Below are 26,380 nucleotides of genomic sequence, written 5' to 3' on the forward strand. Positions count from 1 at the left end.
ACAGAGGCGACAACCACAGTTCCTTCCTCCAGGGAAGAAAGACTACCTGAGCGCGCACAGAGCTGCCCGTTCACTGAGGAAAGGAAACAGAGGGACGAGCACTTCACGGTTGTTTTCGGGTTCGGTTTATTGGTCCTGATCTCCTGCAAAAAAAATAAGGGTTTTGATTTTAGGAGTTCCACTTGATTTCCTCTTTGGAGTAAAAGGGCAAATGCTCAGGAAAGCACTGTAGTCTCTCCTTGCCAATCAGAAGTTTAATTCCTGTTAATATTAATGTGGTTAGGGGCTAATTGTGTGGCTGTGCTTGCAGTCTGCTTTCTGGGTGTCGGCACTGCTGCAGCAATGCAGGGATGAAGGCTTGACGCTCCCCAGCCTAAAGCAGGGTTTTCCAGGCCTGCTGATGTACTGTTCACCCATTTGAAAGTGCTACAGCGATCTGTTTCAGGTCTGGAAATCTCAGATTTGGAACCATCTTTTTAAGAGCCAAACATATAATTTAATTGTGTTCAAATTAGCAAATCGATACTCTGGATTTCAGTGTTAGTCCCTGGAACGGTCTGTTTTCTTCAGTCCTCCTCCGGCTCTCCCTTGGTGACCTGACCGCTGTCCGACGCCCTCTGCTGGACGTCCCACAGAGCGCGCACGTGGAGCCGGTGCAGGCTGTCCAGGTCCTCGGTCACTGCGTGGAGAGGATGGAGCCAGTGAGGTCACGCGTAAGCGCACACGCGTGTCAGGGGGGCGCAAGCTCGCCCTGCCCCTGCTGGGACTGGGGTCCCGGTCACTGGGGGGCTCCGAGCATGCAGTGTGCCCGTGTCTAGACAGCAGGCTGCTCCCACAAGCATGAAGAACACCTCCCAGGGTACCGATTCATGGTATTAAAAATGGATATACTACCAAAATCAGGCATTGTGTTCTCTTTCCTGGTTTTCTTACCCATTCAAATGATTAAATCGACAAAGTGCAACAATACCAATTATTAACAATAATTGCTTATGCTTTTATAGTACTTTTCTGGACGCTCCACTCAGAGCACTTTACAGGTAATGGGGACTCCCCTCCACCACCACCAGTGTGCAGCTCCACCTGGATGATGCGACGGCAGCCATAGTGCACCAGAAAGCTCACCACACACCAGCTCTCAGTGGGGAGGAGAGCAGAGTAATGAAGGCAGTTCAGAGATGGGGATTATTAGGCCATTATTGGTAAAGGCCAGGGGAAATTTTGGCCAAGACACCAGGGTAATATCCCTACTCTTTTCGAGAAACACCCTGGGATTTTTAATTTCCACAGAGAGTCAGGACCTCGGTTTTATGTCTCATCCAAAGGATGGCGCCTTTTTTTACCATGTAGTGTCCCCATCACTATACTGGGCCATTAGGACCCACAGAGACTGTATAATAAAATAACATAAAATAATATATTAATGTTTATTTTACATTATATTATTTTATAAAATAATAATATAAAATGAACTTTAATATAATAAAATATTATAGTGAAACTATTAAATGGTGCATTTTTGCCAATAATGTATAATACTAATATAATATAATATAATAAAATTATTGGAAACAAGATCTGACTGTAGACTGTTGTTTTAAGACTGCAAATACAGCTGACCCTGAATGTGTGCATTGACGTTTACTGTGGTCCCTGTGTCTGGCCACACCCACCCCTGCTGTAGTAGGGCTCCTCCCGGTTGCCGTGGACAACGATCATCTCCAGGAAGTTGATGAGGGCCCCCGACCCCAGGAAGCGCTCGGCAAGGGGCAGGCGCTCCAGGTACCGCAGGTCCAGGGCGAAGGGGTTGATGGGAGCAGGAGTGGTGCACAGCGTCACCAGCTCACTGACCATGTCCCACACTCTCGTGCCTGACCGGGGCAACCGCAGAGAGAGAGGGAGGAAGAGGTGAGAAAAGATGCAGGTGAGAGTGTATAATTATAATAATAATGAGGAAGAAGAAGAAAAAGGTAATGGTGACTCCCTTCCACCAATGTGCAACAGCACCTGGATGATGCAATGGCAGCCATAATGCACCAGTACTCTCCCCACACACCAGCTATCAGTGGAGAGGAGAGCAGAGTGATGAAGCCAGTTCAGAGAGGGGGATTATTATAAGGCTGTGATTGTTAAAGGCCAGGGGGAAATATGGCCAGGACACTGAGGTCACACTCCTACTCTTTTCAAGAAACACCCTGGGTTTTTATTGAACACAGAGATTCAGGACCTCAGGATCTCATCGAAAGGACGGAGCCTTTTTTCTCACAGTGTAGTGTCCCCGTCACTATACTGGGGAATTAGGACCCACACAGACTGCAGGGTGAGCGCCCTCTACTGGTCCTAATAACAAAGGAGCAACCTTAGCTTTCCCAGGAGGACTCTCATCTAGGTACTGGCCAGGATCACACCTGCTGAGCTTCAATGCAATGGGAAGTTGGGAGTTGCAGGGTGATGTAGCTGCTGGCAAAATTCAAAGTTGTTCTAACAGCATGATATTACTGACAGCTGAAACAATTGCTGACTTCACAGACGTAAACTACCATTGCAATTTCCTATAAACCAGGGACAAGCAACTCTAATCCACATGGGCCTATGGCCTGTGGAATGTAGACTATTATAATAGTTTAAGTGACCTAACAATTGGGAAAATATGATCATAGTTTTCTAGCTCTTCACCATTTGTGTTAAAAGAACCTCTAAAACCCACAGAGCTCATACACCAGAGTGCATCTTTAAATGAAAACCTTCTTACGAGTTTGAAAAAGCATATAAACTGCTCCAGTTATGCTAAAATGAGCTAATCTGGATCGTTAAGAGCTGAGCTGGAAGGAAAACCTGCAGCGAGCGAGACAGCCATTCCAGGAACAGAGTTGTGCATGCCTGCTTTAAAGCAAGGTCCTCTGTTTCAGTCCAGCTCTGGACAGGTGCCTTCTCAAGCTTACCATGTGTGCTCCATTCAGCAATGGACTTCAGCTTCATGGGCGTGTCCCTGACGAACGAATCAGCCCCTCCGATGTTCACAAGCCGCTCATGATTGGACCGTATCCAAGCGTAGGGGCGGCCATACTTGGCGTAGCCAGCCAATAAGAAGAGGGTGCAGTTCATTTCCTGCAGAAGGGTAAGAGATGACTGGGATGAGAACTCCTAGGCAAATCCTTCATCGTTTCACCAGTATGCAGTGGAAGAAAGTCCTTCACTGCAACATGGCCAGAGGGGGAACAATGAAATCCAACCATGCCTGAGACACATGAGGAACATGCTGACTTACTGGCACAGCAATCTCTCGGTCGCTGGGGGAGGCAGGGAGAAGATAGCCCTCGCTGATCCTGGTGAGACAGGGAGAAAGAGAAAAATACAGGAAGCACATCTCTGTTCCATAAACAAGCTGGACATTGTACTGTTTTCTTTGTGGGTTGGCTGATATCTGTTTCACTGATTGCTATTTCTGGTAACGGCGTGATGCAGATCAAAACATCTTAACAGGACAAGTTCAGCTCTCTTCTTGCTTAGGTCTGGAGCAGCTGACGATTCAAGAGGGGCCTGGTAACCCCGCCAACCTATGATTCCCCCAGCCTAGAGCTGAATTTAACTGTTTCCTCTTGATTGTGCGGAGCTGTAGGTAAAGACATAGCTTGCAATTTAATGGGCAGCACAAAATCAAGCAGCCCCAAATGTACTGCACACCAGATAAATACTACAGGACTCCAGTTGGTCAAGCTGTGGAATAAGAAGGGAAAAGATGGAAAAGGCCAATGTCGCACCAACTCCTGCAACAACAGGAGCCACTTGACACTCAAAGGCAGTTCAGCTCAGAGACAGCAGCTGTTTCACTCCTCAACAGGCTCCTCAGTCACCCCCAGCATGCACACTGGAGCCTCTTGTGTTAAATTCATTATAGTGGCACATGTTCATCACACCTTGGCCTTGAGGCCAATTCAAATGTGTGCTTTGCATGAGTGCCTTTTGAAGGAAGGGCTTTGCATTTTCAAAACCTGCCATGAGCGTGTTTTAAAAACGTCCCCCACCCCTCCTGTGTTTTGACTTCGTGCTGAAAGCTAATTTGAGCTGTTGTGTGGGTTCTTTAAATTCCTGAATACATTTTGCAGCACAAAGGGTGGAAGTTCAGACCATTTTAAAATATGCCAAGGTTGCATAATGTTTATTCGGATGGCCAAAAAGTGCTGTGGGATGAGAGACGCAGGGGTCACCCACCTGTTCGAGAGCAGTAATGCCTGCTCGTCCCGGGACAGGTCTCTAGCATTCCCACTGGAGCTTGTGCTGCTGCTGCTGCTGGAGCCGGGAGAGGAGGCCATGGAGCCTGGGAATCCGGGAGACCTCCAGCCCTGCCAGGACCACAAACCCAGAGTCACAACGCTTTGCTGCCAGCGCACAGCCAGCCCTACTGCACTGGCACTGCAAAGAGCTCGAGTCCGGTGCTGGCCAGGGAGAAAACCGTGTGCTGAGAGGCGAGGCACTGGCAGTGAAGGAGGCGGTGTGGGCTCGTGGAAAACCTCAGGGGCTGGGAATTAGGGAAGGAGTGTGGGCTCATGGTTGGAGCCGAGGCACTGAGAGAGAGGGAGGCAGTGTGGGTTAGTGGTTAGAGCTGAGACACTGGGAGAGAGGGAGGCAGTATGGGGTCATGGTTAGAGCCGAGGCACTGGGAGTGAAGGGGAGAGGCAGTGTGGGCTTGTGGTTAGAGCCGAGGCAGTGTGGGCTCTTAGTGAGATCTGAGGCACTGGGAGAGAGGGAGAGAGGCAGTGTGGGCTCAGGGGTAAAGTAGCTGAGATTGGTGTGTGATTCCATCTTATTCAGCAGACAGCCTGGGAATCTGGAGCCCACAAACCAGTACCCACCAGATCCTCATTAACTACAGTCAGGAGCAGCTCCTCTCTCCCTCTTAGCCAGGGCTGAAAGTACCGGAAGCCCTGGGGAGACAACAGCAGAAGGTCAAGAGGAGAAAAAGGGTTTCCACATATGCACTCTGCTAAACTGACCCACAGACAGCCCTGCACGACCAGGTCACCCACCAACAGCGCGGTACTGACCCACAAACACCTCCGCACGTTTAACTAACTCATAATAGAACTCAACTGACCTGCAGTGACCCCAGTGTGGCCAGATCAGTGAGAAAGGGCTGCAGTCTCCTCTTCTGCTCCATCTCCTGGTTCTACAAGCCAGTGGACAAGAGCACGTCAGTGAGTAACAGAGACAATCGATATATGATCAATAATGGTAACCTAACTGTACAACAACAGCCACTTGAACATGAAACCAACAACAGACCTCACTCATCTGTGGAGCTGTGGTCAGGGGTCTGGGCTTGTACCTCGAAATCCCAGGTGAGACAGTACTGTGGTACCTCTATTGCTCCAGTAAAACACTGGGCTGTGTAAATGGGTGCAGATGTAAACTGTTTGGATTAAAGCAGCAGGCACATACATTAATAATATAAAAACATTTTTTAAAAGAAGTGTCCTGAATGTTTATTGTGAGCGGAATTGTGCTTAAGTTTAACAATCGCAGTAGTCTCAGTGAGAGGAAGATATTTGTAGCAGGTCCAATAGACGGAGGTGTAGGCGTCATTAAAGATGACAGTGACGTCGCTGTTAGCTGTTAGTGTTTTGGGTCTGGGTTTGAGTAACCGCCTGTGCGGGGGGGTTCGCATGCTCGCCAGGACTTCTCGCTCCGGTTTCCTCTCCCCCCCACCCATGCCGGATACGTCACTTTCTCCGTTAGATCATTCGCTGAATCTCCTCTTTCTACAGACCGTGACGTCATATACATTTGCCGCATGACGTTACAATAGGAGAATTTAATATAAGGGATATGAATCAGAGCCGGTATTGATAAGTGAACGTAGTAAAGAAGACCTCACCTCTAGTATTCAAAAACTGATTTGCACTATGGTATTATAGTAGCCCCAAACAGATCCGATTTAGTAACCATAGCAACCCGATGCCATTCGTTTATTAAAATAACAGCTGTCATCAGTGAGGCATAATCTATAAAAAGATTAAATCACATTAATATTCATATTCTTTCTCTTGTATGAATTATAGCGCAAATATAACGGTTTTTTTTAGACCTTTAAAAACATGGCATGGTTATCCATCCGCAATTGCCCTGCTTAATTCGTGTTTATCACACGACGGTTGTATCTATTCGGCCGTTGCTGCCGACTTACATTATCGGTGCTCATTTCCCGGCCTCCTGGCAAAGCGACGGAACGAGGACCGAGGGTGTTTGTCCAGGCTCCCCGGACAAGCGGCGGCTCCTCCCCAGAAGCGGAGCCCAGGCTGCGCCGCCGCCCCGTGTCCCGCTCACACGCACGGCTCGCTGGTGCAGCCTCGACCCGCGCCTCAGCCTCGTCATCTCCCCCCCCTCCCCCCGCAGAACCCGTGTGCTGGAGGAAGAGATTGTCTGCATGTTAGCCAGCGCCGGATAAGCGTGTTGTACTTGCTGTATCAAAGCGATCTCAAACGCCTACCTTTTTATATATACATTATTATTATGTAGTGTAATTAAACGGTAGTGTAAATAAACAAGTACAAGTGTTGTATAAGAATTATAGTCTATTCATAATGTAATAACATGGTCTAATAAAGGCAGGTAAATATGTATTGGCAGGCATTGGCAGCATGATTTATTCCAGGCTGAAAAGAAAAGAGACATAACGTCCAGAACACGAGGTGTCCTGAAGAAGGCTCTACACCAAAAAAGCTGCGTCTCTTTTCTTCTCAGCATGGAATAAACCTTTACTTGTTCCTTTGCGGCCTACACACGCTGACGCAGCTGCTGTACCTACTTGGACATCATAAAAGCAAGTGTTGTTTTATAATGTGTATTGTATACACAGTATATTACTGTACAGATTATTGCTTTATTTACAGGTACCAACAGTAGCATAGTTTCCTAAAATGAAAAAAAAATGTTTAATATACTGTATGTATATATTTTTAATGTTAACTATAATATGCCTTTCATGACCTTTCAAGCAAAGGGTCCCAGACAGCTTTGCATACAGGAGGGAACCCACTTCAAACTGCCCTGCACACCAGATCGGGGGGAAAAATATTCCACCTGTTGTTAATGAGCTTGACTGCTCCTTTTGTCCAAAGTATCTTCCCTGTGTATCGTGACCACAGCTGGGTATTTCCCTGAAGCAATCAGAGCGAAGCACCTTACTCAAGGGTGAAGCCAATTTAGGCAGGGCAAGACGAGCAGGCCTAGGGCAGAATTTAGACAAGACCACGAGATTAACAACATCTGTTTGATCCTGTAGCACACGGCTGGCAGCCCACTGAAGCTCAGCAGGTGTGAGCCTGGTCAGTACCTGGATGAGAGACTCCCGGGAAAGCTGAGGTCGCTGCTGGAAAGAGGTGACAGTGGGGCCAGTAGGGGGCGCTCACCCTGCGATCTTTGTGTGGGTCCTAATGCCCCAGTATAGTGAAGGGGACACTATACTGTAAGAAAATGGTGCTGTCCTTCGGATAAGATGTAAAACTGAGTTCCGGACACTGTAGTTACTAAAAATCCCAAGGTGTTTCTTGGTAGGGGTGTTACCCTGGTGTCCTGGCCAAACTTCTCCCTGGCCTTCAATAATCACGGGCTCCTATTAATCCCCATCTATGAACTGGCTTCATCAGTCTGTTCTCCTCCCCACCGATCACTGGTGTGTGCTGAGTGTACTGGTGCACTTTGGCTGCCGTCACATCGTGCAGGTGGGAGCTTCACATTGGTGTTGGTGGAGGGCAATGCCATATACGTGTAAGGAATTATTGTTGTTCTTAGGAACACTGCCTGGGGATCTGCAACTATTCTGTGAAGTGAGCCGCTTTCCCCTTTTACCACACGGGGGCACTGTTTCACTGTCGAGAGGAAAGATCACCACTTAGCGGTCCGCCAGCACCACTTTAAAGCAGCAGCCTGGATTTCTTCAGACTAGAGGCTCAGTTTCTACACTATTTAAGATTTAGACGAATGGTGATAGTATAGCATTTCACATCAATACAGATGAGGGCTTGGGACGGTTTTTTTATGACGCTCTGACGTAGAGTGCTCTGTCGAGCCGACAGCGCCCCGAGTGCACCTGTCCTTCAGTTGTCTTTAATCCACGTTTTGGGAACGCGGTCACGTGACATTTAGCGCAATCCTATTCAGGTGGTGTAGTTAAATGTTGCTAAGGTCTCTACACAGAAACACCAGTTCCGTTTTTCATTCTTTTTTCCACAAAGACAGGATTTCAGCCCCGTCTTGCTCTTACGATATGATCATGATTTCTGAAGATTTGTTTGGGTAAGGTCTTGTGCGACATCGACTTTTTCACGCTTCCAAACAATTGTGCATCTTCTCTCGCAACTTTCAAAATCTAATTTTATTACCGACAGAGGTTTGAAAGGTTTTTCCAATTGACCCCAGGGAAAAGCTTCAGCGCTCGAGTGAACTAGTCAAATTTTAAAGCGAGTGAGCAAACCAGAGAGATTAACGAGAGCGCGAGGAACGAATAACTGCGCTACGCACTTTTCGACTTTGGGCTTCCATGAGAAAAACTTAATTTATGAAAAATTAGGTTCCGGAGACCTCCGTGCTTTGTTCAGACACCTGGCCAGGTGAAGGCCGTAGTGAAGTACTCCAAGACTGTTTCCTAAATCAGCAGCTCAGTAGCAGATACATTAGGCTTCATCTTTAGTGTGGGATTTCGGAGCAGGGAGCCTGGTTTTTAGTTTAATGACATTTTTGGTGTAATAAAACATCGAGTTAGTCAAAATATAAAGATGAGACAGCATTTTGTGCTTTTATGGAATGATGGACTAGTGGTCCTAACGGTTTTACTCAAGTTGTTTGAATGCTGTATTGCAGTTTGGAAGTATATCTCGTACAGTAAGCGTCACTGTGGGTGACTGTCACTTTGTTGGGGGTGAGGCAGGAAATAGTGTCTGTACTGTACACAGTAGCCTTCAGTATAACAAAGGGGGGTTCCCAAATATTATGTTCTGCTCCTACCGTCTGGCAGGGGGATATTTTTACTGGTACCCAAATCCCTCAGCTTGTTCCATCATCTAGTTTATGGAACTTTTAAAACCAAAATTCAAGCAAAACGTGATCTGGGCTCTTGAAGCTGCCAGGCAATAAGACTGCTAAATAGCCAACCTGCAGCCCCTTCAGCAAATCACCCGTAATGGGTACATGGACACGGTTTTCATTGTATTCGGCACACTGCACTACTTGGACATAATGCACTGCATAGACTCTGGACACACAGCAGCTCTATTTATATTGAGCTCTGTCTGAGTTTATTTTATTCAGTTTCTATTGCACTATTATCTATTATTATGTAACCTTATTTTGTAACTTTACTTTTGTGAATTTTATCCCCCTCCCCCCCCCCCCATCAAATATAATTTGATTGATTGATCCTTTCAGCCGCTTCGCTTCCTGCCTGAGCACAAGACCCGAGATGCTCTTCCTCCCTTATTTGGGTGTCCAGCCTGGGATCCTCTCTCTGACTGCCTCCCTCTGGTCACCTGGGCACATCCCTTGCAAACACTACCTCCTCCTCCTCCAACACTCCCACTGCTTCCCCAGAGAGGAGGGAGTCTCTCTCCCAAGGGCTCTTCCATAGCCAAGCTAGTGGGAACTCCCAAATCCCCAAACCTAGGACTGCTTAAATCTGTGCTCATTCCAAGTAAATAATCATCTCATTGATTGAACCCAATGTTGGTATGAAAGAGCCGGTTGCACTGTGTGTGGGGGGGTTAGAAGGGGCTTCATTGTAAGTGTGCAATCTGTTGGATATTCCTGAGATCGGGGACAGTGGGGAACCTCGTTACAGACTGCTGGTCCCGCAGATGATGCCTCTTGATCCCAGTGTTTTTCCCGTTTCAGGCTGTTGCTGTTGTGTGTGTTACAAGTTGGTACTGGGGTCAACGTCCCTCCTGGTGAGTTACGTTAGAAAAAAAGACCTTCAGTTCTGAATTGGACTCCCACCTTGCTCTTATGGCATCTAGTAGGTAGGTTAGGTCCCCTTTTCGGGCCATAAAGACCCATGGGGGGAATGGGGGCGAGGGCCACCATTTTTCTCAACCATCCGACACTGGAGGTGGAGGTGATGTGGTCAGCATCACACTCCGGCCAGCCTATTACCCCCAGAAGGATTAACCTCCGGTACTCATTTGGAAAGCAGGCTGAGTGGACCTGGGAGCTGTCTGGAAGGAATTAGAACAAGCAACGTTGCTTGCCCCTACCTGGGATTGAACCCGGTACCTTCCAGTCAGGAGCTAGACGCCCTTGCTGCCTGAGCTACCGTGGCTTCATCTAGTACTGTGCATTATATTCTAGCTCTAGGTGGGGGCAGCTCTAGTCCTTGAAGGCCAGAGTTCTGCTGGTCTTACAGGTACTTTTCAATTAGCAGCTGATTAAGACCTAAATAACCCACCTGGTTCAACTTTGTCTTCAAATGGGTTTATTTAGATAATTGAGATCAGAGGTGGGGAGAGAAGCTTTGTTGGAACGCTGCTGAGAAAAGCTCTTGATCTGACACAAGGGCAGGAATGCGGTGTGTTTAATGGGGGCAGACTTGCATATTCCAAGTCCAAATTAAAATTGCAAACAAACTCCACCCGAACTGTTCTTTTGGCAGGGACCTTCAAGACAGAATGTCGTGACCGTTATTTCTTGGTGTCCGTGAAGTCCAGTTTCATCGGGGAGATGTTTCGCTTTGACATCATGGGTGAGACAGTGGATGTGCTGGGTTCTGGATTCTGGAAGCGGATCTGCTCCCAGGGTTTGTGTAGTGTACGCACTGTCTGGGAAGATCAGCCTATTTTGTGATGTAAATTGGAGGCTTTACACATTACTGTGTACATTTTTACTGTTTTTGTGGTCTGAATAAAGGACCACAGGGCGGGGCGGAGTGGTGGCTCTGTGGCTAAGGATCTGCGCCTGTGGCTGGAAGGCTGCAGGTTCAAATCCCGTGGCCGGCAGAGGAATCCTACTCCGTTGGGCCCCTGAGCAAGGCCCTTAACCACAGCTGCTCCAGGGGCGCCGTACAATAGCTGACCCTGCTCTCTCTAACCCCAAACTTCTCTCTCCCTGTCTGTGTCTCATGGAGAGCAAGCTGGGGTATGCGAAAAGACAAATTCCTAATGCAAGAAATTGTATATGGCCAATAAAGTGATCTTATCTTCTCTCTTATCTTAAATGCACTCATCGTAGCCGATTCTTTCTAATCCCGAAATATAGAAAGTGTTGCAGTTTCCCTTTAAGGTCATTGGTCCTGTATTACAGTACACTCCTCTTTTTATCAGGTGGTTCATGAATGCTGTTAACGGCTACAGCATGAAAAGGTCCCATTTTTATGGAAGGTTTTCCAGCATTTCATATCAGTTATACAGTTATGGCTTGTAACAGCTCCCAAAGCAATGTCTACAGTTTTGCAGTCCATTGCTTTGTCGTGTGCATACATGGACAGGAACAGGAATCGGACCTTTGGTTGCACATCAGCTTAATCTGCGGAAGAATTCCTTCTCTTCACAGATGATGCCCAGCAGATGGTTAAACTTCGAGTGGATCTCAGGAATGCTGGTCAAAAGTTGGTCAGTGTTGTATAAAGAACAGGAATGGCAGCAGCTGTGTAGGGCACGCATGAGCTGGACACAAATACACAGAACACTTCCCTGCTCTGTCTTATCTCTAAACAGTTCTCAATGGATGAGATTCTGTGGTTCTTTCAGATGGAGCCAGAGTCCGCTCTCTCACTGAGCAGGAAGCAGCAGAGTGCGGTTTTACTGTGGTGTTCAACACGCCTGGGGATCTCATTTTCCGGGCGTCGTTCTTGGCTTGTCATGTGGAGAGCAAGGTGAGTGCCGCGGGAGGCAACCGGGAGGGTTTGGAAATAGGGGCATGGTTTGAACGCGTTTTATCGTGGATCGGAACAAAGCGGCGATGTGGGACGCAAAAGAATTTCCAGCCTCTAGACAGCACGGCACAGGCTCCGTGTCCAATCGGGACGCGCTTTGTTTTTTCCTTGGATCCCGTTTCAGGGCGACGAGGAGTTCTGGCTGGGGTTCTGGTTCGTAAACGTGGATGATTTCGGGTGGGAGACGTCCTACCCCTTCCAGATGACCTGCCAACCCAGGTCTCCGTGGAAACCTCGCGAGATCGTCTGCGAGGAGAATTACATGGAGGTAGAGCCGCACTCCTCGATAGTCGGTCAGTCAGCTGGTCTGTTAACCAGTTAAAGATTTCAAGAAGTAACACTTCATTGCAGAGGATACCATGTGAGTGAATTGAGCTGTAGTACGTGCTACCTTGAATCTTGTATCATTCATTCTTCTAAAAAGTATTTCATTGCTCCCCGCTGCAATTTAAGGGCAAAACTTCACCAAGTTTTCACCTTAAAGCGTTTTTGGTGAAGGTCTTTTGGAAGAGGGTTCATGTAGTTTAATAAAGGCGTAACTGGGCCAGTTTAGCCCTTCTTTACAGGTTGGAAGATGCTAATGGTTTAAGTTTAGGATCTACAGAACTTGCTTGACTGTTGTTCTCAGGGAATACCAGGGAGCCCTGGTATTACATACCCTAACTTTCAGAACGGGTTTTTATTTGGGGCGGTGTCTCATGAAGTCTCACCTGTATTACCCACAATGCCCTCTCTTCCTGAGGTGTCCGTGAGGAAGGACAGCCCAGCCATCACCCACCAGGGGCTCAGCAGAACTAAATGGGCAGCTGTCTTCCCCTCGGTAGGTAAAGGGCAGTACCTGACTTACGTCCCCACAACTGACGAATTCTAAGGCGGTACTTCTCTCTGACTGTATACATTAGCCTCAAGTCCACCTCTCCTCTTCCACCCTGTGCCAATGGCAACTTGGCTTGGTCTGAGATTTGACATCTTGAGATATAAAATGATCATTAGAATCATGGCAGTGCTTTGTCTTTTCCTTGTTCCTCTGTCATCGTGGGCAGCTCCGGACTGTAAGGCCATGACGTCAAGTCTCTGGCACTTTGAGGCGGTCTGTCTGTGTGCGCGCACAGTGCTGTCTTGTGCTTGTACAGTAGGCGCCTGTGTCCGTTTCATGCTGGCCGTATTAGTTCACACACGTGCACATGTTCCAGGTGGAGCAGGCGCTGATGTCGGAGTGGAAGGTGGTTTTCCAGGTGTCCGGGAGGGCGGAGCAGTCCATGAGTCCCTCGGAGGCACGGGCCTTGGGGTATTACTTCAACTCCACCTGCAGCAGGGTCCTGTTTCGCTGCCCGTACTCTACTATCCTGTCTGAGACTCTGGAGGTCAGAGGTCGTTCACACTTATGCTGGGTTTTTTGGGGGTGGGAGGGTTCATGGAGGACAGTAAGGTTGCAGGCGCCCTCATAGCAGTAGTTTGTCTGCGAGATCTATGCTCTAGGGGAGATCTCTGGTTTTAGCCAGTGTTTGGCACAGACAAGGTGCCAAAAAGGTGGGGATACATAAAAACCAGCTGTGGTTTTGCTCCAGTGTTAGCAGATATGCATTCTCCTACTGCAGTTTGATTTTTAGCTCAGCAAAAAAGCTTAGACTGGATCTGTGGCACTACAGTTCTAATTTCTTTGTCATTGTCAACAGAATGCACTACTGCGTAGTAGTCGGTTTTTACTAACAGTTTTATTTATATAGCTTAGATTGAGTGACAAGAACAAAAGCTGGTCATTTGGCAGTCGTTAATTCAGTGATCAGTCTTCTTAAACCCGATCACATCAGCCAAAAGACAATAAGAAACACTGTAACGGCTCATCCACCACATCGGGCAATCAAATTCAATCGACTAGTCAGAGGATAAGTCAAGTCAGAGACGTGTCAGGTGTTCCTTGTCATTAATAGCTATTGCTTCTCTGTACGAATCAGTGAAGCTAAGAGCCCTTTTCTTCAAAGCACAGTCAGGAGGAAGTGCTAGCAAGAAGGTTTTATGAGAGCAGAAAACTTTGGGTGGAAAGAGAAGGACAGTGCAAAACATCTTTAGATTTTTGTACAGCAGTGCAAATATTGATTTAGCAATAATAGGTTGATTCATTATTTTTGTGGGAGGCCATTGTCCGATCCTGGTCCTCTTGGCCTTTGCCTCTTGTTCCTGATGCCTGCAGCTTGGCGGTGCTGCCTGGGAGAGAGACACTGCTCTTTCCAGTCAGTGCTCACTGTCTTGTAAGGCGTCTTGGAGCAGTGACTGGCATTGCCAGAGGGGCCTGTCTGCAGACCCTCCTCCTCCTCCTCCTCTCTGTGCAGAGTGGGTGTCACAATCACAAAGCCCAGACTTGGTAAAGGGGCTGATTCCAAATCAACGGGGCTATAATAGATACAATTGGTACTATACTAGCATGTCTTCATTGCTGAGCCATAGGAAAGTCCTGTGTAATTTCTGCTCCCTGCCCCCTACAGGATGAGGGGATCCCAGTAGAGACCGTGCGGGCCACTGTCTTCTACAAGCGACAGTGGATGCTGCTGATGTTTGATGTCACCACAGCCTGCCCCCAGAGTAAGTGCTGATGAAAACTTCCATTGATGATATTGATGATTTTTAAAAACGAGAGCCTCCTTTGTGTGTGTGTGTGCGCACCAGACATCATTGCTTGCCTTTGAATGCAGCCTTGTTTGTTAAAGCAGCAAGTGGGGCTGAAATGCTTGTGACATGGCAGTAGCAGCTATCTTGTAATAGGCTGGTCTCAGGGACGATAAGTGGTTTTCTGTGCAGCTCGACTCCAGAGCTGTAATACAACCGTAGCTCTTCTTTGAGCTGTAAATTCAGATGATTCACTATAGATTTAAGTTTACCATTGTGAAAATCGATAATCTCGGTTCCAAACAAACCTCAGACTTCAGTATGCATGGGTCCATAGCTATCTTGCCCCCCTATGGTGCAGCACATACCAAGCTCTGCTCTCTTTCTAGACAGCGGAGGTTGACAGCCTCTTTTCTTCATCCAATTAGTCAGGCAGACAAGATGGCAGTACTCCTATTACATATAAATGTGTGAATATGATGTATATAAGGAAATATGATGTATATAGGGGATGAGTTATAAACTGGTAGATAGGGGATCTATGATTGTGTGAAAGAGGGAAGTTATGGTGATGGTGGGTTAATATCCTAGAATAGAAAAGGACTATAATACTTGTGGTCCCTATGAGTGCCTTTACTTATGAAGAGGCTTGTGATCCTCCAGGGTTACATTTGATTAGAGGAAATTGAGAAATTGGCAGGGATGTCTAATCAAGTCCCTCAGGGGCAACAAGTGCAACAACATTGCTAACATCTAGGTGGGCTGTATTGTGCATAATTGCTCTGTGCAACTGTCCCTGCATCTCTCTCGCTCCCTGTGTCTCAGATGAGGCCACCTTTGATGGCACGCGCCTCTCCTGGGCCGTCCCCCAGGTGCTCTCCCCTCTCATCCAGGACAGGCGCTGGTTTCGGGACAGGGGGGCGCGGGTCGGAGTGGAGGGACGGCTGTTGGAAAACCTCACTGTCCAGGACAGGGGGATTGAGCTGAGTGTCCGCAATGGCCTAATGGAAGTCTGGATCCCATTCGGAGCCGAGGGAGGCTATGTGACGGTACGAGGGAGTTTGCTTTAAGAAAGAATGGGTTTTAAGCCTACACAAGCCAAAACAGCCGAGCAACTGCAGAGCAAGCGTTTACAAATTTCAGTCTTGACACCAAGCAGACCAGGTTGCATTGAACATACTGCTCAAGGCACCTGTGTTGCAGGAAGCACAGGCAACAGGCTAACCAGCTGTGGAGAAATGTGATGCGATCAGATGAATTGTCTTTCACCATGTTCTTGACAAATGGACAAGCGCACATGTGATGTCAAACTGAAGAACTCTGCAGTCCAGATTGCTTGGTTCCAATGGTGAAGGGTTCTGGTGGTTCTGAAATGTTGTGGGGCACATTTTCCTGGCATGGCATGGACACTCAATTAGAAGGCAAGGTCGATGCTAACCAGTACTTAATGGTCTTAAATGATCATGTTCACTCAATGTCGCAGAATTGATTTTCTGCTGGGAGCTCTGTGTTCCAAGATGGCAATGCCTCCATACACAGAACACCCAATGGTTTGATGAGCATGATGCTCTTATCCTTTTGTCATCACCTTCTCGGGTCACTTGATCTGAACCCAATTGGGCACTTATGGGATATTCTGGAACCACGCACCTCCTTCAGCCAGACCTTGATTGAGTGACGTCCTTGTAGAAGAACGGTGCTTTCCTGCAGAATTCCAGATGCTGGCAGACTCTGTGCAACAGCACATACAGGTGTTTTGGCTCCAAATGGTAGCTCAGTGCCCTGTTAACTGACTTCACTGGTGTTTCCATTTTTCTTGCTATTTGTACATCTTAACTGAAAAATACCCATTAAGCTATTGACTGGATAAAATGAACATAATTAATAAGCTAATAACCATGATTATTAAAACCACATGCTTAGATGAACCCCTTATTTAGAATACAGAACACTTACTTTAGTTGCAAGGAAAATGATGATGAAAAAAGTACTACAGTTGGAACAAAAGTGATACGACATTGCAGTCCTCCAGGAACTGAGCCTGGTAAATTGTCAGGAATACAAAAGTGAACCGAAACACTTACGTTCTGCTTGTGTTCACTGCCTGTGCTTGGGTGCTATTTCTTCCTTCCCCTGCAGAGCCGAGTTATCAATAACCACTACAACCGCATCTACGACATTGACTTGTTCTTTGTGCACCTGTGGGAGGACGAGCGGGGGGAGCTGACACAACATCGCTGCTTCAGACCCCTCAGCAGTCCGTACATCCCCTACACCCCCATTCTCACCAATGGTAAGGCGTGCTCTGGTTTGTGGATTGTTTAGTTGCATTGAATAAACTGGGCTAATGCACTCTTAGAGAGGCACAAGCACGGTGTTGTAAAACTTTCAATGCTATTGCTTCCCACTTATTATATACTTTAATAATTAATATGTATTAATATGCTGTGCCGTTTGTGTTCACCATATCCATGTGATTGCATTGAGAAAGTACTGTAGCAGTATTTCTGTGCAATTAGGGTCAGTGTTGCCACTCTTCTGGAAGGAGTGTACCCACTGCCAGTATCACTCTAGACTTCCAGTTGCCCAAATCCCTTCTTCCTTCAGTTACCTGCAGAAGTTGCAGAGTTTGAACCTGGAGATTTGTACATCCCAAGTCACGCAGACAGAGATTTGAAAGCAAAACCAGTCCTGCATTTCAAAGGATAGCTGAGGACGTTACTTGTGAGATTTTTCAAGCTTTTGAAACTGCAAGCTCTTTCCTCCACTTGCTTCTGCAGGCACTGTCCCAGCTGAGCAGGTTTTCACCATCATCCTGGGAGGTTTCTACTTGGATGTCTCGCTTCAGAACTTGACCGTTGGAGGTGAGGACCTAACTCTGGCCCAGGCCCGCAAGCGTGGCTTCGAGATAACCGTGACGGCCTTCCCCAATGATACACAAGCCTTCATCCTCAAGGTTCCCTTCACAGACCCTCTCGTCTCGCAGGAGGTAAGAACCACATTCTCTAACCCTAGCCCAACAGCTTTGAACTAAAGACTTGGATATGGCCCTAGAAGAACGAAAGTTTGGGCTTCTTCCCTGAATACAAATGAAGGGTTTTTGGGACACTCACCTTCTCTTTCTCTCCGTCTCTGTGAGCAGTACGTTGGAGGAGGTTTCAGGAGGTACACCCTGACTTTCAACACCACCCTGCTTGTTAAACCGCAGGGCGAGGTCTTCTTTTACCCAGCTACCGTTGTGTGTGACTTGAAGGACACTGGTGAGTCAGACTCTGACCAGCTATTCATTAGTTCACTGTTTGTTCTTTTCAAAGTTGAATACGTTTTTATCGGGACCAGAAGGAATCGCAGGAAAAAGGATTCGCTAGAAATCTGATTCCAAGGCTGCTAACCCTGCTCCAGGCACATGCTAGAATACATGGGCAAATGCTGTTTTATCATCATTCATCAAGATGATCCCCATCATTTACCATCTGTTCAACTAGCTCTGGCTCACCTGTTCGTGTTCTCATCCACTACAGAACCGCCACCTCCAAAGGTGAACAAGCTCACATGCACAGGCGAGCTTGAGAAGAAAGGGCAGCGGATGGCCAGACTCTATATAAAGGTCTTCCCTGCATGAAATGATTAGCCTAAAAGAGGCTATGCAAGCAGTGTTTGGGAATGCACTCGGACCTGTGTCGGCATTATGCAGGTGTCTTGGTTTATGGGTTTATCGTTCATGGCCTGAATCTCCGGCACCAAAACTAGACGGCTGGAACTAACTAGCTTGGAAATGAATCTTTACCCTTTTACAGCAATCTGTCATGCCCCCACCCCTTCTCCCCCGAGTTTCCCAATAAGAAGAGCTGGGCAACTGAAATCCAGCTTTTAAACGATGTTTAGAAACTCGGAGGGTCATGAATTAAAAAAAAAAAAATCAGCTGTTCATTTTGCAAGATGGTGAAAAACCTTGGAGTCCCTGATTACCTGCCTGGGTTCTCCGGTGTATTCCAATCCCCAGTGGCATGGCGGGTGTTTGGCATCACGCGCTTGATGCCCGGATGGGCAGTCCATCTCCGGCACAGTTAGACAAGCCCAGCATGACAGCAGGATATCCACACTGGACAGCTGTTTGACTCCAATTTATTTTCCGCAGTGCTTCCCCGATTCGAAGGGATCTGCTTGGATGCGGCTGTCCGTGTGCTCATGTACTATGGGAATCCGGCCGGCCGGTGGGAGGCGTACATCGGGGAACGCCGGCTTGACTGGGACGTGGTGGACAGAGACTGCATCCTGGAGAGACACAAGACTCACTTCAGTATAGAGATTCCTCTCTTCAGCTCCAGCATGACTTATGAGGTTGGGTAACTTCACCTGTTTCCATTGCTGCTTTTTTAACATAACACAACCCATTAGGTAGACTCCCCCCCACCCCCACACACACACTTGAAAGGTTCTTTGGTTCCTTGTCTGTGGTGAGTGACAGAAGGACCACTGTGATGGTCAGATTGCATAAAAGGACTGTCTGCAATATTATAGGTTGTTATTATTAAAAATTAGAGGTTCGGTATGAAACTGAAGTTAAAAGCTGGAAACGTCTCTCTCCAGGATCTGAGCCTGCAAGGTGTAGTGGCGAAAGTGGAAGTCCGGCTAGTAGACACGGAGACTTGGGCTGTGGCCAGCATGTTTGTGCACCGGTGCACCTTTCCTGTGGGAGAACTTCTGGGTAAGAGAGCCCTTGGCCACTGTAAACCACACACAACTGGGCAAGATGACGGGCCTCTCTCTCTCAAGTGTAGAAAGCTGACCTTGACCACGTCCTGTTATAAGTAAGGACTGAGATGCAATCACAAAGTCTGGATATTTCTGGTCTTTTGCTGGGATCTTAGTGAGAGTTACGGTGGCAATGGGATTATCTCTGCAGTGTGCATGCCCGATGGCGTGATGATGGTACTGGCGGAGTTGTCCGACCCCCGACCCCGGATTGACCCCAGACAGACCACCCTGCTGGACCCAGACTGCAAGCCTGAAGAAACGGATGCCACCAGGGCTCTCTTCCGTTTCAGAGTCAACGCCTGTGGAACAATACAGATGGTGAGTGGGCTTCTGTTCTTGATTTGTTTAGAACTTTTGCAAGCACTGCACGGTGGAGACCCCTGCGAGATGCATTTCAGCTCCTTGTGTGCTTACTGTCAGCTTGCTGCACTTCAGTAAGAGCTTCTGGCTTAGTGATGTCTGATTACAGTTCTCATGCAGGGAGATGACCAGCAAAATTATGATTTCTTCCTAGGTGGAGAAGGGTTTTCTCATCTACGAGAACGAAGTGAGATACACACAGAAACTCTTCCCAACCTTGGATCCCATGATTAACCGAGATTCGGAATACAGGTCAGCTCTCTTCATTAATCTGCTGTAACTGTGCACAACTAACATTTCTCTTTCTTTACCCATGAGATCCGGTCCAAAGCAGAATGAGGGCTTTACAGTGTGGTTGCACTTGGTGAACTTACTGCATTTTCTTCCTGTAATAAATATTCTTTTTACTCTTGTAGTATATTTCCATTACGGAGAGTTAGTCAAACTTCTGGTTTATAAAGGACTGATCTAACTTTTTGCAGATCAGAATAAGCTGAAACCACATAGTTCAGGCTGGGCTTTTTTAAAATTCTGGGCATTTTAAAATGTGACAAACGGAAGCCAGGCTCAAATGCCTGAAGGGGGGAATTCATCAAGTTGAAGTTGAAGCTCCTTTCCCATGTGTTCTTCTCCCCACCGTTAAAACAGGCTGACAATCCGCTGCCGCTATCCGGCCAACGATACGCGATCCCTGGCTTTCCGCAGAGCATTCACGCCCCTCCCAGCCGCGACCCCAGGGAACCAGAGCGAGCCTTTCCTCAGAGGTCTGGTTTCCTACCTGGCTGACATGGAGAGACGGTAGCATCGGCAAGGCCTGCTGCTGCCAGGGGAAGCTGGCTCGGTCTTCCCCTGTGGTGGTTTGTGCGACTGCAGTAAACCCTCAGGTTAACAGACTTCGGTTTACAGGGCTTTGGATTTAATGGGCAAAATCTGCCGAAGGGCAATGTTGTCTGTAAAATTGGAAATATTGGACTTTCCCTGCACTAATGGGGAAAATGCACAAATGATAAAATGAGGTGAAAAGAAATACTACATTGGCTTGAAATACGGTAGGATCAACGGTGCCCTATAGGGGGTAGGTATGATGCTTTAGGGCTTGCTTATGATGGGTATTTTGTATGCTCTGCTGTATTTTATACAGTATATTTATGACATCATGAATGTACATGTTCTTTATTTCATAAGGTACAGGAGTAAATTTCATCGACTGCGATTTTTATTAAGTCAAAAGATCTAGGCGACTTTTCTAAAAAAAAAACAAAACAGTGTTTTGGAACTGAAAAGATCATTTGTGATGTCATTCACATTTGGCAATATCCAAAACTCCTTGCCCCTATTAGTCTGTTCAACTGAGGGTTTCCTGTGGTATGGCAGTGTTGAAGATCCAAATGAAGCTGGCCAGTATACTCCAGTCAAGGTGGACTGGAGGAGGTGTCTGTGGAGGACTTCACTATTAGTATTGATTGTTTTTTTTTGGTCTATGGATATGATCAAACTGGTCCCCTTTAAATGTCTTCGAATTAACTCCAGTAATTGTTAATGTTAGTGTCTCTGTTTTCAAACCAGTTCACAATTACTGCTCAGCACAGTAGTACATGTGGGGACACTCTTATATATAGGTAACAGATCTGCATAGTGAACTTTTTTCAGCTGTAACGAGCATGAAAAAGTTAGCAATTATTAATTGCCTTTTCTGGAGTAATGACAGAATAACTCCTGTTGTGTATACAATGGGAGCAAATGTACTCCCTTTTATGGAAAGCAGTGTGTGAGTGCAGCCGTACTGCCTGAGCCCTATTCCAGTGAGCAGCTGGGCTGTGAGCTATGTTGCTGGGTTGTATGTGCTCTGGTCTGCTTTTCCCCACCGCTGTGCTCTTTCACCCACAGGTCAGAGGAGACCGCGGGACGTCCCGATCCTGAGAGCCCGCTTTGCAACAGGTAGATCTGTGATCCCGCAGGCTGAGATGTAAATGGGGCTCATGCAATCAGGAGGGAGGGGGTAGGTGGGCAAGTTCCCCCTCACCTTCCATTGTGAACCCCCCCCCTTATTTTATTATTGGGGTTTTGGAATTTTTGGAACTGCTGCTAGTTTGTCAATTAATTGTCATGTTCCGATCTATTGAGTGGGGAGAGGTAGCGCCATGCATTAGCCTGCAAAGGAGCAGATCGCTTAATTCATCGCTGCGAAGTCAAATCTTTTTTCATGAGTAGAATATGTACCTTGATGTTGAGAACTTCAGCTGGCCAATCCAAACACCTGTACTGGGAAGAACTATGCACCATGGAGCAATGAGATTTGGCGCAATTTGCAAATGGGAGCCGATGAAGCTTGACCCCAGGACAGACGATACCTTTGCTTGCTGCTGCAATGGGTATCGGGTCTTGGAAAATTCAAAACTGGAAGAGGCAGGGCAGAAATGGAATATCCTGGGGATCTAAGTAAGAATGCGGTCTTACATGTCCCCTCTTGCCTCCCGTCACCCTAGACGAGACCTTCAGCTCCTTCCACTCCACCTACCCCATCCCCGTCGCTCTCTGGGGGCACCTGTACCTGGAGCTGGAGCTCACAGATCACCCTGCCTCCTCCGACCGGCTCCTCCTGTGGGACTGCTGGGCAACTGAGACCCCAGAGGCGAAGGGAGAGCCTCGTCTGGACCTGCTGTCTAATGGGTAATGCCCATCCAGCCCTCTCTTAGTGCTGTCCTGCTTCCCAGTACAGGAAGAGATGTGCAAGCTCCATCTGAAATGAAATTGTAACCGGGGGGGGGGAGTCAGATACCACCACAACCCTAAGTGTTAAGTCCACACCTTAATTATGTTGGGGATCTCAAAATCCAACTGTTCTGCATCCATCTTGTGATCAAACCACTCCATGCAAGGTTTTGGAAGGTGCTGTATTTGACACCTACCCATGTAAGTATACATCTACAGTAGTATAATTCTAGTTCTTGTGGCTAGAAAGCTACCCCAATTAAAATCAGCCTCTTCAATATGATTTATCTTAATTAGTTGTGGTGGGCGAATGAATAGATATTGCTGATCACCTTGTCTTATACCTGTTAGTAGACTATTGTTCTCAGTGCTACATATAAACAGCTCTCAAGGGCCTATGTTATCCTAACCCCTCTCATTTCCACCACTTCAGTAAGGTTTCCTGATGACTGCACTGATTCTTTGTTGAAAATATTGGGTGGCACTGGAATTACGTTCCAGGTATTGTTTGACAAAAGAACCACATGCTTTCCCCTTACCCTACCCCCTGGTCTCCATCAGACCTCCCCAGACTGCAGTGTGCAGCGCAGCTCCTCTGCTCCCACAGGCATGCACTGCAGAAACCGCATTGTTCCTCCTCTTATAAGAAAGCCTGTTTTTCTGTGCAGGTGCCCGCAGGGTGGTGATGCCTACAAGGTCAGAGTGCTGCCAAGCCACAGTTCTGAGAATGCCAGCGGTCCCTCCAGCAGGCTGGAGATTCAGGTGTTGCCACCAGAGGGGAACAGCGCCACCTGGAGACAGGTCAGTGTCAGCGCTTGGACTGAGATCTCTACTTTTTAGCATGAAAAAGCCAGAACCGGTGGACTCAGATTTCGAGTAGAAGTTTTTTTCAGCCCTTTATTCATTTCATATGAAATCCAGATCAGTCAGGCTTTGTCAGAGGGTCAGAATACTTCACTTAGCTGCTGGAGCAGTTCCTAAATATCTTAAAAGAATAAAAAGGTGGAAAGTTTATTCTGATGAAGGCACCAGGTATTATAAAAGACTAGGACCTCTCACTTCTACAAGCTGGGGGTTCCCCAAGTACCGCTAGGTGAGCTACCATGATATCAATGTCGTAACAAGAACACAATATTGAAACACGTGGAGATTTCAACACTTCAATGCTTACAGAAGTTTTTGAAAAGAAAGAAGACATGTTACAGGCCTACAGACTGTTATCTCCATTGTTAGCACCTGTGCATTTCCGAGTTCCAGAGACCTGCAGTCCACCAGTGTTCCAGTATGACACGACTGGACACACATGACTAGAGCAGACAGCCCAGATGTGAATGGAAGAAAGATCTGCATTACATCAGGACCACTTAACAGAGTAGAAGCAAAATAATCTTTAATGCAATAAAACCGAAACTAGTCAGCAAAACAATCTCTCTCTCAAATTCCCAGTCCATTAAGCAAAAGCAGAGAAGAAAAACTCCAAAACAGAAGGTCTGCATAGCCTAGTACAGGGAAAAACCTTGATCTGACTCTAAGGGCTCCCCCTGCTGTCCTATCTCAGCATAGCAGGCAGCAATCTTAACAGATGGAATCCCACTGTGCGTCTTGATTCTCATAAATCACCATACAGCCAGCAGCCACACATTAGTTGTTGTTTGGTCCTGGAACAGAGGGACAGAAAGGAAAAGAGACAGCATGCTAATTAACTTACAATAATAGTCCTAAGAGTCACCATGTAGTTTTCATGCAGTAATTTATGCGCTTCTACCCATTACTAATATGTATATGTGCCCCTTTTCCTCTCTCTAGGCCTATTTCCATTGTTCAGCATTGCTCTGTGACTCTGCAGGTAGTGTGTGCTACAGGGCCTGCTCACCTGGACAGAGTGAGTATGATAAGATAAATCCTTTACTGATAGGGCACAAGTATTTGTTTACAGCCTGCTTAGCTCTGTAACTGTAATTCATTTTCACTGATCTGTAGCACAAAAAAAATCAATAGTTGTTCAGTAAGGGTTCCTAAACTATTAGAAATACAGGTCAAGACATTATTGTCTGTCTATTGGGGCGTTTGGGAGCTTTTAGGATGTGGGTATGTCAGTGTCCTGCTCTTCCAGTTGCGACAAGCGAACAAATTATGGCATTGAAGTGCATGTTCCACTTGTTCAAATAGTGTTTGAAAGGACTGTGACTTTGTGATTTTTTTTTTCTAGCTAGGAATGGTGATGGAAATCTCAAAACTATTCTGCAAGACGCACACACCTGAAGAAGGCTCCACGGCCGAAACGTTGTGTTCTTTCTTCTTTTTTTCAGCATGGAATAAATCTATTACTTGTTCCTTTGCAGCCTACGCATGCTGACGCAGCTACCCACCTGAACTAATCCCACACTTGCTTGTCACTAAGACGCAGATTAAGAGTCTGTTTTGGGGTCTTGGGGTTCCTAATATTTTAACCTATTCAGCCTTTCAAAACAGACTGTATTCAAAAACCTGTATTCATCTCTTCGTTCCGCTCCACTGTGTCTGCTCCAGGTCCTGATGCCCTGTCCTTCTCTAGTCCTACAGCGTTTGTGTCTGCTGGGCCAGTACAGATGGTTCCAGCACCAGGTGAGCTGCTCTGAGATCTCTAGTCATACAAATCCTACATGCCAGTGAGCTGTCAGTCCATCTGTGTAGCTGTTTTATATGGGTGTCATAGACTGATGAGTGCATGCTCATGGCCAGAGAGCAACGGTATAGCAGTGTGAATTAGTGGCTGTCACTTCTAGCCAGGGTATCATCTATCATCGAGAATGCCTTCAGAAACTATTCATCCCCCCCTGAACCTGGACAATTTTTTAATGCATTGATTCACACAACATAAGCAACCATTTAAACTGGTAAAAACTGCAAAGGATCAAGAGAATTTTCATTCTACTTTGGCATTATAGTGTGATTTCTGTAGCTCACAGGCACAGAGTCCTGTATAGGTCTTTGTGATTGAGTTTGCAACGTCAACTGTAAAGGAAGCAAAGGGGTGTGAATACTTTTTGAAGGCTCTGTATGTGGGTTTACATGGCAGGTCATTTAGCTATAGCAACCTGAGTCAAACATGCAATATAAAATTTCAGGATTTGAACCTGTGACCTCTGACTTGCAAGGCCAGAGCTGTACCCCACTGCGGTGTGACCCTGCCTCTGTCTTGCAGTGGAGAAGCCCCTGTCCCCCACCGTGCTCCTGGTGGGAGTGCTGTTGGCCTCGGCTGGGGTCCTGCTTCTATCTGCTGTGGGCGCGGCTGTCAGAGTCCGCTCGAGAAATGCTGATTTCTAATAAAGCTTTTCATCCTCCGTCCTGTTTGGGTCTTTATTTAACATTCATATAATAATTTGATAAAACAAATAATAATTTAATGTCAGCCTGGACTGTTGATGTTCTTAACTGACGTGATCTGAATTTTTCGGTCTCAAAGAAGAATACTACCCATCAAAAACACCTATCATGTGTGGTCTTAGGTCCCCTTAACTTTTTACCATAAGCAAGTATTGCCATTACTCAATCTTTTACACTGTAACTTACATGGGTATGTCCATAGAGGAAAAAAAAACCTCAGGCCTATTTATGTGACATGTTCATCTGCTTAAAAGCAATGAAACTAGTAGTGTAAAAGCTAGAGTGGTATATAGGTGAAATCGGCTCATCAACTATCACGCTTTAAAATGTTCAACACCGTCTCCAACCCTTAAGGGCTTCTCCAGCAACTGCAAATGCAGCCGCGCTGCACAGAGCTCGGCAACCTTAAGGAGACGTGGAGTTTGAAGAGATGGTGCCTCGCTTTCCCTTTTCACGTCCTGGTGCTGGTCAAAACCGGGTCCAGGAAGGACGCACCGAGACGGGCCGGCCGGCGCCACTCCGGACAGACCGACCAGGCGCGGGCGAGGTCAAGGCCGAACAAAGCATTCGACTGGCTTTGGCAATAACTGCTACTGCGTGTCATGGGATTCAGCACGTTGAAATACTAGTTCGGCTGTTTCAATTGCTTACTAATGTTTTGTG

At 46.9% G+C, this 26,380-nt stretch overlaps 2 protein-coding genes across 2 annotated transcripts; one reads left to right on the plus strand and one right to left on the minus strand.

The window, feature by feature from the left end:
• Window positions 1-102: 102 nt before the first annotated feature.
• Window positions 103-7,761, minus strand: LOC107076591 (uncharacterized). The gene is made up of 9 exons (XM_015340633.2): window positions 7,690-7,761; window positions 6,185-6,403; window positions 5,096-5,167; window positions 4,854-4,925; window positions 4,213-4,343; window positions 3,269-3,326; window positions 2,943-3,108; window positions 1,674-1,871; window positions 103-679 (listed from the first exon to the last, which is right to left on the minus strand). The coding sequence occupies exons 1-9, from the start codon at window positions 7,759-7,761 to the stop codon at window positions 567-569; spliced, it is 1,101 nt and encodes a 366-aa protein (XP_015196119.2). The 3' UTR covers window positions 103-566.
• Window positions 7,762-8,108: 347 nt separating this feature from the next.
• On the plus strand, window positions 8,109-25,668 carry LOC102693000 (zona pellucida sperm-binding protein 2-like). The gene is made up of 23 exons (XM_015340632.2): window positions 8,109-8,295; window positions 9,886-9,938; window positions 10,640-10,729; window positions 11,733-11,857; window positions 12,042-12,185; window positions 12,660-12,737; window positions 13,111-13,281; window positions 14,401-14,497; window positions 15,347-15,570; window positions 16,661-16,814; window positions 17,302-17,510; window positions 17,664-17,781; window positions 18,660-18,862; window positions 19,112-19,229; window positions 19,428-19,597; window positions 19,794-19,891; window positions 20,288-20,403; window positions 21,527-21,577; window positions 22,126-22,309; window positions 23,020-23,152; window positions 24,158-24,233; window positions 24,881-24,955; window positions 25,536-25,668. Exons 1-23 carry the CDS (start codon window positions 8,174-8,176, stop codon window positions 25,655-25,657), a joined length of 2,931 nt encoding a protein of 976 aa, XP_015196118.2. The 5' UTR covers window positions 8,109-8,173; the 3' UTR covers window positions 25,658-25,668.
• The last annotated feature ends 712 nt before the right edge of the window (window positions 25,669-26,380 follow it).

This window comes from Lepisosteus oculatus, chromosome 3 (assembly GCF_040954835.1).
Source record: "Lepisosteus oculatus isolate fLepOcu1 chromosome 3, fLepOcu1.hap2, whole genome shotgun sequence".
Lineage (NCBI taxonomy): Eukaryota > Metazoa > Chordata > Actinopteri > Semionotiformes > Lepisosteidae > Lepisosteus > Lepisosteus oculatus.

Excerpts from the sequence above, each read along its gene's own strand:
- LOC107076591 (XM_015340633.2), bottom strand. The coding sequence starts at position 7,761 with ATGGCATTGCCCTCCACCAACACCAATGTGAAGCTCCCACCTGCACGA. Across the intron at positions 3,327-4,212 it reads GCATTACTGCTCTCGAACAG|GATCAGCGAGGGCTATCTTC; the intron begins GTGGGTGACCCC and ends CTGTCTCACCAG. Across the intron at positions 680-1,673 it reads GGAGCCCTACTACAGCAGGG|TGACCGAGGACCTGGACAGC; the intron begins GTGGGTGTGGCC and ends CTCTCCACGCAG.
- LOC102693000 (XM_015340632.2), top strand. The coding sequence starts at position 8,174 with ATGTTGCTAAGGTCTCTACACAGAAACACCAGTTCCGTTTTTCATTCT. Across the intron at positions 19,598-19,793 it reads CCTGTGGAACAATACAGATG|GTGGAGAAGGGTTTTCTCAT; the intron begins GTGAGTGGGCTT and ends ATTTCTTCCTAG. Across the intron at positions 19,892-20,287 it reads AACCGAGATTCGGAATACAG|GCTGACAATCCGCTGCCGCT; the intron begins GTCAGCTCTCTT and ends CCGTTAAAACAG.